This window comes from Sus scrofa, chromosome 13 (assembly GCF_054392235.1).
Source record: "Sus scrofa isolate SSC_HxYL_T2T_F1_AM1 chromosome 13, Sscrofa_HxYL_maternal_Yorkshire_Landrace_v2.0, whole genome shotgun sequence".
Lineage (NCBI taxonomy): Eukaryota > Metazoa > Chordata > Mammalia > Artiodactyla > Suidae > Sus > Sus scrofa.
The window spans coordinates 35,777,311-35,791,169 of record NC_139395.1 but is presented as its reverse complement, the minus strand read 5'-3'; the positions used below and the strand labels follow the sequence as shown (position 1 = coordinate 35,791,169).

At 38.7% G+C, this 13,859-nt stretch overlaps 1 protein-coding gene and 1 non-coding gene across 51 annotated transcripts in view; both read right to left on the bottom strand.

Moving 5' to 3' along the window:
* ARPP21 (cAMP regulated phosphoprotein 21) overlaps positions 1 to 13,859 on the bottom strand; it is a 154,477-nt gene that overhangs the window by 40,567 nt on the left and 100,051 nt on the right. For all 50 annotated transcript variants that reach the window (XM_084987687.1, XM_084987638.1, XM_084987641.1 and 47 more), the window contains one exon: positions 9,938 to 10,064. In XM_084987687.1, the coding sequence (XP_084843813.1) occupies positions 9,938 to 10,064 (127 nt within the window). The remainder of the gene's footprint in view (positions 1 to 9,937; positions 10,065 to 13,859) is intronic.
* On the bottom strand, positions 9,351 to 9,430 carry MIR128-2 (microRNA mir-128-2). The gene has a single exon (NR_038527.1). It is a non-coding gene; the product is annotated as a microRNA mir-128-2 (primary transcript).

The window sequence follows — 13,859 nt, the reverse complement described above, 5'->3', positions numbered from 1 at the left end:
AAATTACTGTTGTAGCTCATCAGAAACGAATCTGACTAGCATCCATGAGGAGGTGGGTTCTATCCCTGGCCTCGCTCAGTGGGTTAAGGATCTGGCATTGCCATGAGCTGTGGTGTAGGTCACAGACATGGCTTGGATCTGGTGTTGCTCTGGCTGTGGCATAGGCTGGTGGCTACAGCTCTGATTAGCCTGGGAACGTCCATGGGCTGTGGGTGTTGCCCTAAAAAGACAAAAAAAAAAAAAAAAAAAAAAAAAAAAGAGTGTTCCTAAAGAAAAGTGAGGCAGAAAAATGAGCTAATTCATAATTGATAGCTGACCCCATAAACTGTTGGCAACTAATTCACAAGAAATAAAAGGAGCAGAAAACAAAAAGGAGGGGTGATGACTACACAGGGCACAAAACATCCTGACTTCTCTTAATTTACTTCAGTTAAGCCATCAAGTAAATCAGCCACCTTGGAACAAGTCTTTGGGTTTTTTGATTTTTTGATTTTTCTAAGGTTTTCTCTTAGGAAAACTACAAAGGAATGACGTCAGGGTTTTTTTAAAAAAAAACATATATTTGTAATGCCTTTTTTTGGCCACCTTTCTTTCCTTATCATTTCTAATCCAACGCTTTCATAACAAGCTATGCTTTCCACTTTCTGTTGCATAAGACAAAGAAAAGAGAAGATGCCATGATCTGTCTTACTTCCTATCTTCACAGAAAAGTGGAAATCCTAACAGTCACAGCAGTGCTAACTGCATAACAAATGAATATGTTACATAAAACGCAGAGAGCTAAAGCAACTATTTCCAACACGTTGGTTAAATCCTTTTACTATAACCTCCTAGGGGACAGAGGGAACCTGGCCATTTATATTGTTTTGAGAACCTCTAAGATTTTCAGACCTAAAAATAGCATGATTCCTATGATTGCTCCTAATAGTATTAACCTTTCTCATAATCCCAGCTTAATACTTCTCATTCTCTTTTTTGTAAATGGAATAATTAGACCAATTAATGAAAGAAACACATGAACATTTCCATAGAAACCTTCTCCAGACTAATATTTTCAGAATTGCGTGTTCCACAAGGATTTATCCATGTGACTTCCACTGATGTTAACAGAAATCAGACAATTAAATCTTCATGTAGCTCTTGGATAATTTACCCCCTCTGCTTTTAGTAACATCACAATGCAGACATCCAAATAATGCAATCACTTCCTTAGAGTCGTCAGGTGTAAAAATCTTTGCATCGCTTCTCTGAATGATTATTGGTTATACATTTTCCTCAAACTAAAAAAAAAAAAAAATTAATGTGGTTTTAAATATTAAAATGTATGGAAATTATGTGTAGGGTAATTAGGCAAAGACATCTTTTAAAAAATCATCAAATTTGAAGAAGGAAATTTAAGATAAAAAGGCAAATTCCCACTGTCTATAAATGACTATCTCTTACTGGTCATGCTGGTGGACCAAATTCTTTCTTTAGCTCTGATGCTCCCTTGCCCCATCTCAGCTGACTCTAAGAGAGATGGGGATAAACTCAGAGTGAGGAATATCCTAAGAACAGAGACAGAGAAAAGGTTTTTAAAGATAAAACCCCTCTCAATTACACTGACACAGACGGCTTAATAAGTCAAGCTAAAAATACAGGATTCACTGTCAAGTTTACTTAACTGCTCTGGTTGAATAAATTTATAGGCTCCATTAAGGTACATTTTGCCCCAGCCCAAATGTGTTTCTGAACAACATTAAAGAGGCAATAATCTTCTTTCTCACTAGGGGCTGTTAATATGAACAGTATGCTACTGCAACAAGAAATATTACTCCTAAAAGAAAGAAAAAGCTAACATGTTGCCGTGCAGCACTATCAGGAGAGGAACACAAGTCTATTCTCCAAGTCCATGATTTTCTTTTCTGTGGAAAGGTTCATTTGTGCCATATATTAGATTCCAGATATAAGTGATATGGAAAAAATAAAATAAACTTAGGAAAGGAACAGAGGTTTTGGTTTATTTTCAAATATACACGGGTCACAGATGATTCCATCTTCCTGCCAGGGATGCTGCCCAGCCCTTTCCACTGTTATGGAAGGCGACTAAAATGATGGAAGGAAAGCCCTGCCACAGACAAAGGGTGACATGAGTAAGTTTTCAAGGCCTGGTTATCCCCTGTCATCTGAACACTTTCTTTTTTTTTTTTTAATTTTTTAAAATTTAATTAAATTTTTTTTTAATTTTTAATTTTTAAAAGTTTTTTTAAAAATGATTTTGAACACTTTCAAAACTAGTCACTGGAAATGACTTTTCATGAGAGTGTTATTACTTTAAATTTATAGAATTTTTTTTTGAATCCAATCAGTTTAGAGAATAGTATTGCTACCGAAAAGCACAATATTGGATAGCATATCTGTAGAATTTCTCATCTTGTGTAAGTGAAACATTATACTTTTGGTATAATTAACAGCAAATTTCAGTGTCCTCCTCCCCCAGGCCCTGGCAAAGAACATTCTTTCTACTTCTTAAATTTTACTAATTAAAATTTTTTTAAATTACACTTGATTTACCATGATGTGTCAATTTCTGCTGTACAGCAAAGTTGTCCAGTCACATATATACACACACACACATTCTTTTTCTCATATTTTCTTCCATCACGTTCTATCACAAATTGCTAGGTATATGAAAATCCAAACATACTGTATGCTTGCAAGGGGCCCAAGGGTCTATGACACAGTCCTTGGGTGTTTGAACTTTGAAAATATACGTATATTCATTTGTTGACATGGATTGGTTGGTTAGGTGGCCTTTCTACTTGCTTTTATAATGGAGAGGTTCATTTAACCTCCTCAACCTTCATGCATTCTCTCCCTTGGGCCATACTCACTCACTCACAAGCACACACTTCCTGTACAGGCTAACACAAAATAGCCACACATATCATTCATTCTTTCAGCACCTATGCATACCTGCTAGGTACTAGGATCATCCTCTATTTATTGTCTATCTCAAGATTTGCATTTGTAAACATTAACATGTTAATTCTAAATACTCACTAGCTCTTGCTCATAAGATCAAATATGCTGACTAGGGAGTATCAGATTTATGCCTAAAATATAAATCATGGTGAATCAAAGAGTGAATTCAGATAAATCCTTTCTCTTTGCAGTAGTTGGTATACAATCCATCCATGGTTAAAAATGTACTGCCTAGTTTGGGGTGAATAGATACACACTACTATATATAAAATAGATAAGCAACAAGGGCCTACTCTAGAGCACAGGGAACTATATTCGATATCTTGTAATAACCTATAACAGAAAAGAATCTGAAAAAGAATAGGATTATATATATGTATGTATAACAATCACTTTGCTGTACATTTGAAACTAATACACTATTGTAATTCAACTATACCTCAATTTACAAAATAAATTTTAAAAAAGGTCCCATCTATTACATTGTTCTCAGATGGCTGGCCAGTAACAACAACATTCTCTGGGAATGTGCTAGAAATGCCGAATCTCAGGACTCAGCCACAACTACTGCATCAAACTGTGCTTTCAACAGGATCCAGGATAGTATACATGCACCTTAAATTTGGAGGCTCACCGTCTACAGTGCCCCTCCCCCAAATATCCCCAACAGATTAGGGGGTAGAGATGGAATTTCCAAGACTTCGTTAAGGACCCTTCAGAGGCCTGGGGTTGATCTGTGTGTGGAAGGAACTAGAAGGAATTGAACTGCTCTGCTTAAAGAGATCTAAGGTATCTGGGCTCTCTGCTGTAGAGAAGAGTCAGGAAAATCTAACAGCCTGTTATGCAGTTTGTATTTCTGACTGGCTGACCCCCTTGAACTCTACTTTCTTCACTGAAAAATTTTCTACATGTAAATGGTTTCCTCTATATGTAGAATGGAGGTTTGGATCCATGAAATCTATAACCTAAAGGTCCGAGTATCTCTGATGGATGCCTGGATTATACTGTTACCCTGTCATAAGTAAGCAAAATAAAACAAACAGGATCTATACTCCCAGGCCCAGTTTCTCCTGCCCTCACCATTCTTCTGTATGCTTTTTATTTACATATATTTTATTTCAAATAATTAATTACTTTTTTTGGGTCATGCTTGTGGCATGCAGAAGTTCCCAGGCCAGGGATCGAACCCACACCACAGCAATGTTCTGAGCCACAGCAGTAACAGCACTGAACCCTTAGCCACCAGACTACCAGGGAAATCTAACTTACATTTATTTTAAACTAACTGCAACCTTCTTCATCTGCATCCACCATTCTTTCCTCTGACAAACTGGATGAAGGGAGGCCTGCTGCAAGATTGATTCCTGGCACCTCATCGGGGCCAGGAAAGATGATGCTCTAAGAGGTGGGGAAACACCAGTTTCTCTCCTATGAATGGGGAGAGGTGATCACACTTCTCTGAGTTTTCTAGGTGATATTTTCACTCCTATTCGTGTGCTGCCCTTTCCATCTGCATGTACTAGGTGGTACTGAGTTCATATCATCAAGGGCAAAATCTCACAAGTCAGACTTAGCCTGAGTAAGCCTGCTGAGTATCTGAAAGCTGCATTCGTTACTAAATCTGTAAATACAGAAGTCGTAGGAGCCCGCTTTTTGGCCCTGATGAGAGAGACTCCACACTGGGCAGAAGGTTGCCTTCTTCAACGTCCTCATTTAGCAAACTGAGTGTTTCACTTGCATTTCTATTTCTACTATTTAAATCTCGTGATGGCTGATGAGCAGAGTGTAAGAGGAAGTCCAAGTGAGGTTTACCTTAACTACAAGTGAAAAGAGTGAGTAAAGTTCAACAACTTCTGGAGTTCCCTCCTGGCTTAGCGGGTTAAGAATCTGGCATTGTCACTGCTGTGGCTTGGGTTGCTGCTGTGGTACAGGTTCAATCCCTGGCCCAGGAACTCCTGCATGCCACAGACACAGCCAAAAAAACAAAAACAAAACCAAAAACCCCCAAAACAATAACAACAAAACAACATCTGAACATCTTCACTACTGTCTCCTGTAAGAGATTCCAACTCTGCTGTCACAAGATGGGCTGGAGTTTCATTTATCCAATACAGTGACCTGACAGAGCAGAAGAAAATTAAATAGGCCAGCAGAGGCCCCACGAAAGCTGCATGGGGTTTTGGATATGATACATTTTTAGGATTTCCTTTTCATGGTTTCCTTCTGAACTATGATTTGAAAAGTAAAACGTTTTCATGGCAGGTGCTCCAGGAAACTGGTCTTTACCCAAAATGAATCATTCAGCAGATGGTTGGGAGTGGGGGAAGGTGGAAAAGGAATGGGATTTTAAAAAGCAGAGGTGAGAGGCATCCCCAGAGCTTTCAGAATCCACATCAAATGACTTACTACAGTTGTAAACCTTCTCTATGTTAAAGGTCACACAAGTTTCATGTTTTTCTCCCTTCCTGTTCTGCTCTGAAGCCATGTTCTCTTCCCATTGTTCTATTTTTTAAGAATACAGAATTATTTGTTCCATTAAGAAAGCAGAACTGTTAGATTGTCTGTTGTAAACAGTTACCTACACGATTTTTCTACCCTAACCTAAAGTAATACTACTGCTGTTAAACAACAGGGCTGAAAGCCTGACGTGTGAGAGAGATGTGGGCTGTAGCTTATATGAATGGTTGGTTCACTGGTCAGAAGGCCTTTCACTTCCTGACTATTCCTAAGGAATGTTTCCAGATCCTTTTAGAGACTGAAGCATTTCTTATTTATTTGGGAAAGGAACAAAATAACATGCTCTAAATAGCCACCAAGTCTCCTCTCTGTCTGTGGACTTCAGGGATACAGGGCAACCTTTGTCTTGAGATTCGTTTCAGGACTTTAGGAAGTCTTATAGTTGTAGTTGTGAATATCTCTACCTCTCAGCAACTGATGAACTAGTAAATAGGAAACCAGCAAAATTACAGATGATCTGAACAACAAAATAAACTAACAGGATTAGATTGACATTCCACCTAATAGCAGAATGCTCATTTTTTTTCAGGTACTTAAGAAACATTCATGAAGATAGACCATATCCTGGGCCATAAAACCAACCTTAACAACTTTATAAGGACTGAAATCGTACAGAGTATGTTTTCTGACAATAAAGGAATCAGTCTAGAATCACTAACAGAAATTACAACAGGAAAATCTCCAAACAGTTGCACATTAAACAATCTCTAAATAATCCATAGGTCAAGGAGGAAATCTCAAAGGAAAGAAAAATACCTAACAGTGAGTGAAAATGAAATATGGCATATAAAAATACATGGGACACAGCTAAAGCAGAGATGAGAATGAAACTTATAGTACTAAGTTCTTATGTTAGAAAAGAAAAAAGGTCTTAAATCAATAGTCTAACTTTCTACATCAAAAAACAAAAAGTACAGCAATTTAAAACTAAAGTGAGCCGAAAGAAGAAAATAAAGACAAGTGCAGAAGTCAATAAGATTGAAACAATAAAACAATAGAGAAAATCAATGAAACAGAGGTACTTCTTTGAAAAGATAAAAAAAATTGATAAATCTAGAAAGACTTACAAAAATAAGAAGAGAATTTAAAAATCATCAATATCAAGACAGAACAGGATATTACAATATATTCTGCAGCTATTAAAAAGATAATAAAGGAATACTACAACAACTTTATACTCATCAATTCAACAGCTTAGAAGAAATAAGCCAATTCCTCAATGATAACAAACTTCAAAAACCCAACAAAGATGAAATGGATCAACAGAAGAGCCTTATAAACAAAATGAATTCATAATTAAAAAGCTCCACACATTATCTTCAAATAAAACATAAATAAAAATACTTCTGCTTCTGAAAATCCCCAGGGCCTGACAGTTTCACTGGAGAATTCTATCAAACATTTAAAGAGTTAGCACCAATTTTACACAATTTCTCCCCCCGCCCAAAAAAAAAAGAAGTGGAGGAAAAACTTCCTAATTTACTTTATACAACCAGTATTATTCTAATACCAAAACCAGGATTTATTCATTCCCAAATGCCCATTTATGAAAACAGAAGGGACTTTGCAAGCTCACTTTTGTTGCTTTTAGGACATGCCCAAGATTTTGGAGAGCCAAGAATGAAGTGATAGGAAGGTAGGTAGGTAGGTAAGTAGATAGATAGATAGATACATACATACATACATACATAGCTTTTTAAATCAAACTGAAAAAGGAATCTGGAGTTGGAGGAATTCCATTTTTTCTTTCCAAACACACATTTTGCGCACAAATGTCTCAGCTGTTCTCTGCCATTTATTATTGACCAGCTCTGCAAAATAACAGGGGAGCCCCTGTGAGTCGGGAGGCAAAAGTCCAGGTTCCCAATTTGTTCTGCTTTGAAGCCAACCTGTGCACTTGAATAATTATGTTATCTGCCTCCATTACATGGGCATGCTGGTTGAGTTAGGGCATGTTAATCTCTGTACGGTCATTCATGCCAGGAAATAGAGGTAAACAAAACTAGCTAGTATGTTTATGATGTTACAAGACATTGGTTCACACGCATGGGCAAGAGGTTCTTTCCTCTATGAGTCAGTCCACTGACCTGGTGGTGTTTCCCCAAAATAAATCTGCTATGTCCCTTTGGGAAGCCACTGTTAGTGTCACTAAGCTCAGCAAAAGACCTCCCAGCTGAAGGGCCTGGAGCCCCTTCCCACAGTCACACAGCCATCGCCAAGCTGTGTTCCTTGCATTTTATTAGCAGAGGGGTTTCTCAATGAGATCAGGGAAAAAGACCTGCCCTTGCAAACACTCAGTAAATTTATCCAGAGTTGGAAATGACAGGGGGATGTTAGGCCTGAATTAGGGGTGGTGGTCACTGAAGTAGGACCTCAAGGGGCTCAGTGTTTGTAGGCATACTGACATTGTCGCTTTCATGGAAGATGCTGTGCGCCTATCATTTTGAGTTTCTCCTCTCCCCACCCCCACAGACCCATCAGCTGCCATTCACTTCCTTGACATCCGAAGCCCTGGCTGCTATTTTGAGCATCTAAGATACTGACTTAAAATGCCTTCTTCTAATTATGTGTCATTATCTTGCCTTGGGGTGGCAGTTCTTTGGTGATGTGGGGGCATGGGACAAGTCAAAGCCACCAGGTTGTCACAGAGCCAACGGTGAGGTCTCCCTGAGATGGAAAGGGTGGTTTCCACATCCCCAAATTTCCCCATAACGTTATAGAAAGAGTAAAAAAAGGTCACATGGATTCTCCATTCTGTTGACACACACATCAGTGGGGAGTCCAAAGTTTCTTCTAAATCTTACTCTGTTGCCCAGAACATATGTGTCCAACTTCATCAGCCCCTCACACAGTCCCAGAGCCCACAGGTATGCTGGATTCCAGCATGTCTGCAACTGCACTCCTATATGTGAACTATCCTTTAACACAAGACTGAAACAGTCTTTAGAAAGCTCTCAAAATCACTCAACTAAATTAAAAAAAAAGTCATTATATATTGGCATCTTTCTTCTTCTAAAGGCGTTGGCAACCAAAAGGAAAACTTTGCTATAGCCTCTGGACCAATTTCTAGAAGATTATAAATTAACTCTTTGATAACGTTAGCAGAAAAAAAAAATAACACAATTAAGAATGCAAACAACACATTGCTAGGGTCCATATCTAAATTGACAGCATAGTTACCACCAAAATGACAGAGATAATAACATTTTCCACGCATCAGAGAAAATATGGGCAAATGCTTGTCTTAAAATAACTAATACTTAGAAATCCTTTTGTGCTGGCATTGCTGTAAAAGGGTCAACTCAATTCAGGGGTCAAAATATATTTTTTCCCAAAGTAATAGTGTTGAAAACAAGACAAAGTCTGTTTGGCTATTATACATTTCCTTTTCTTCACCCCACAAATGTTAAGTAAGCCATGGGATGAGCTAAAGAACATATAGCCACCTTCAACACGGAGAAGTTAAATGATCCCACTAGTCTGAAAAAATGCCAGCAGTGTCAGCATGAGCTCTCTTCTAGTGTGACTGGTTTTCATCTTTGGCAAGGATAGTGCTTTTTGCATAGCATATAAAAACTGTCCATCTCCTGTGTATATCACACACATATCTGTACATGTTCTATATATGCACATACACATATTCAGCGCAGAAATCAGATAACAGATGGCGGCACATGCTCTAAGACACCCTTACTTACGGAAGGCAGCATCCCCTGGCTGGGCGGTCTTCGGAACAACGACTGTGATCATCAGCACTTTTCCCCTTGATGTGGTCAGCGAGAGGGACTCAAACCTCTCCCTAGCAGGGGTCGCTCAGCCCTGCAGGCCTCCGGCTTCTGTCTGGGTTGCGGCATCCCATTGGGAGTGTGACACAGTAGGGAAAGAGACCGGTTCACTGTGAGACCTGCTACTCACTCTCGGACAGTGCCTCGGCCCCCCTTCCCACTGCACAGCGGCCGCCGCGGGAGGCTTGTGGTCCTCCAGACTGAGAGCCACAGAGTCCGAGTTCCATGGGGACACAGGCTGCAATGCCAGTGGCCTTCTTTGCAAGACAGTGCTTGTTAGGACAAATATAGGAACAACCTATAATTTGGTTCCCTAGCCTTAGGAACAGAGGAAGATTCTCCGTAAGTTGAAAAGGGGAAAAGAAAAAGTATGAACTGGAAAGACAGGGATGTGATTGGCTCTATTCTTTAAAAGAAACTAAGAGGACCCTCAGACCTTGATGGAGACTGTGTTTCACTGGTGATGCTGGCATGAGATGGGCTTCACCTCCTTGGACCTGCTACTTTCCACAGAGAACTAATCAAGTGCTCCATTATCTTCTTTGGGGAAGGGAAGGGAGCTAGCTGATTTAAATTGCCAAGCTTGGATTCTCATCCAAAGAGGACAGCTGAGAGATTCATGTGCAAAATAACTAGGTTAGAGGCGACAGTGGGAATTGGATTCCAAGTACCTGCTTGCTGTGCTGTCTGTGGCATCTGCTGGCCCCTCTGAGCACTGAACTGAATTGAGGCTACAGGCCGGAACTGCTGAGCAGTTGAGGTAGGGTACTGGCCAGATGGATAATAATACACAGGCATCTGTGGATGAAAGGGGACAACAGAAGTTCATGAGAATTGTGAATTGAGTAACATTTTTAAAAACATAAAATATATTGCCTTCTTACGACAAAATGCAATTATAGTAGTTTGCAAATATGGCCAGCATGCCTGTGTGTGTGTGTGCGCGTGCTACTCTTCCCATGAAAAGGTGAACTCTAGGAGTTCAGTGGTAATGAATCCAACTATTACTCACGAGGGTTAAAATATTACCCACCCAGGGTTTAATCCCTGGCCTCGCTCAGTGGGGTAAGAATCCAGCATTGCTCAGTGGGGTAAGAATCCAGCATTGCCATGAGCTGTGGTGTAGGTTACCGATGTGGCTCAGATGTGGTATAAGCCATCACTGGGGCCTCTCTCAGTGGGGTAAGAATCCAGCATTGCCATAAGCTGTGGTGTAGGTTACAGATGTGGCTCAGATGTGGTATAAGCCTGCAGCTTCAGCTCCTTGCAAAGAACAGAGGCACCCTGGCCACCCAAATGATTCCTACACATAAGCGGGGCCACCTAGGATCTGCCAGCCTCAGTTGAGCCACCTGAGACAACACCACATGCACAGACATGAGCCATCCCTGCCAAATCCCACTCAAACTTCTGACAGATCATGAGCAAATTCAATGATTGCTACTTTAAAGCACTGAATTTTGTGCTTTTTAAGATAAGTAAGAACTGGCCAGTTAGTTCAATTGGTTAGAGCATGGTGATAATAATAATAAAATAAACAAGAGTGAATGAAACAATCATCTACAACAACAAATTTATACAAGTTTTAAATATCATGACCAAACGTGAATTGTATTCCTAATGGAAACACAGGTGAGACATGAAATCTGCTGATCTTCAGCTTAAAAGAATCAGAGAATGAAGTTATAAAGTAGGAGGAAGTCCAGCAAAGTACTTTTCGGAGTGATTGGCTGAAAAATATTCTAATTACTTTCAATAAGAGTCAAATCACATGTCTTCTGTCCCAGAAAGACTTCCTTGACTGCCTCAGGTCATATATATTCTGGCTGTTTTCTTAGTAAGCAATTATTTTTTATTTCCAAGCCTCAGACTTTTCCTCTATTAGTTTCTTTAACATGTAAGCAGAGGCATGCCAGTACCCAGTCTACAAGTATTATATGCTTAGGATAAAATTAGGAACCATCTGCTTGAGAACTGTGACTTTTATGGCTATTTTATTTCTGATTTGCTTATGTTAAATAGGAAACACACTTCTACTTCAATCTTGCTGTTAAAACATATGTAGTATGTTTTCCTATTTCAGGATAAAATAGGAACAAGAGATAACTTACTCTGTGTGGGTCTGTGGTTCTACAATTTCATGGAATCTTTATAAAATTTGACTCTGATCAAGAATGTGGATAATCAAGTGTTAGAGGCTGAATGAGTCTGGCAACTAATTTAGTACATGCTTTCTTTTTCTTTTTCTTTTTTTTTTGGCCATGCCTGAGACATGAATAAGTTCCTGGGCTGGGGAGCAAACCTGTGCCACAGCCGTAATCACAGCAGATCCTTAACCCACTGACCCACCAGGGAACTCCCTGTATGCCTTGTTTATAGCCTTTGATTTTACCATTTCTCCTTTTGTTTCTAAGACAATTTATAACAATAAAAACCCAAATAATTCTGGAGTAAAAACATTTTAATTATATTATGGCAAATTGTGGAGCCATTAAACATTACTACCATTATACACCAGCTACTCCCTAGTATTAAGAATTAAAAAAAAAAAAAAACCTTACTACTGTTTGGGGTTAGTAGATGCAAACCCCAACAACAACATCTTACTGTATAGCAAAGGGAATTATATCCAATTTCCTGGGATAGAACATGATGGAAAAGAATATAAAAAATTATATATAACTGAGTCATTTTGATACACAGCAGAAATTGTCATAACATCATAAATCAACTATACTTTAAACAATTGAAAAAAAATAAAACAGCAAAAACTATGATTATCTAATTCATTCATGAGCATTACCTTTATATGTTTCTTAGGAGCAACAGCATTTTGTTCCTTTAAGGAAAACTGTATCTTGATTCCCTATGAGTTCATTGACATCTAATCCTTGGTTGCCCCCTTACTTTCAATATGAAACATGAAAATACCTTCGGGGATGGGAACAGAGTTGATACACAAAATTTCCTGATGAACACTAATGGCTGAGATAAAGTACAACTCCTTACTTAAAAAGAAGAGAGAGCTTCATTTTTAATACCCATTATTTTTCTTTTGTTCTTGTCTTTTCCTCCCAGTCATACCATCTTGGATACCCTGACAAGCTGTGCAAGAGAGCTAGTCACTTTTGCCAGCATCACTCAGAGGAACAGACTGGCCAGTTCTCAGGAGCTATACCCCGAGCCATACAAAGCAAGTGGAAAACAGGCATCCTCATCTTCCCTCATAGAGGAGGGGACTAAGTGGAGCTAAGAGGAATTGCAAAGGATCAGGTTGGGAGAGAGAGAAGGGCAGGAGACGGGATAATCCCAAGGGGAGGAAATAAATGTTTTCAAACAACCATGTGAAAATATGGAGAATCAAAAAATGAGTGGGGAGGTTCCATTGTGGCACAGCGGGTAAGGTTCAGGCATTGCTAGAGCTCTGGCACAGGACGCAACTGAGGCATGGGTTTGATCCCTGGCCCAGGAACTTCCACATACCACAAGCATAGCCAATTAAAAAAAAAAAAAAAAAAAAAAAAAAAAGAGTGGATTAGGAGAGACCAGAAATGAATTAAAGAAGAAACTATAAAAATAAGCATGTTTCCCACTCCCCTTCCTCAAATCCCTTTTCCCCTTGTCCACATGTTTTTGTTTCACCCCTCCAGTGGGCATTCAAAAAGCATTCATAGCAAGTCAGACAAAACCGACCTTCAAGATTATTAACTAGGTTCATTTTCTGCATCAGCTTAACATATTTCCATATATGCCCATGGACTGAATCTTAGGTGGTGTTCTTTTCATCATTCTACTGTTGAGTAATTGATTTTTAAAATGTTTACTGAATCGGAAATCACTGTGGACTAAATCCTATACCTTTATCTGTGGCTCTTTCACAAAGAAGTTCACAGATATCCAGACTGATCATGAACATCTATCTTGTCTTTTTCTTTTATTCCCTCCCTTTCTATTTTTAAATCTACTGAAGAGGGAATGAAAGCATTTCTATTGTAGATACACCAGGTTCTGAGCTGTCTTTGCTTCTATAGTGCACAAATGCTGAAATTCCCTTATCAAGGAAGGCTCTTTTTTTTTTTTTTTTTTAAAGTCTTCAATTAAATACTCTGCCAGTGCTTCTCTTTGATATCAGAAAAGGGTAAGAACACTTAGATGCTATTTAGGCTAAAGAAGGCCAAATATTTCTCACAATAATTAAAGTTAAAATATTTATTAGTAAAAGAATTAATGTATTAATGAGCTCCTTTTTCCTGTAACTTAAAATTGTTTTTCATATCTCCTTAAATCCTACCAGTGACACTACTATATTATAGAGAAGGCAACTAAAGATGGACTATTAATTATCACTCAAAATAACATGAAATATAATTTGAAATATTATAACATGAAATAACTGGGTGAAAATCATTTCAGGGTGGAGGGTTTTGCATGGTCGGAAAAGAAAATAATTGATTCAAGATGTTAAGGCAGTGCCACAAATGATACAAAGGTGACACTGTACTTAAACAGCTCATCCAATGCAATATTTCATAATTAGGATGGAATTTGCTTGGAATATGCGTGCCTTGAAAATGGACCAGAAAATGCCTCTGT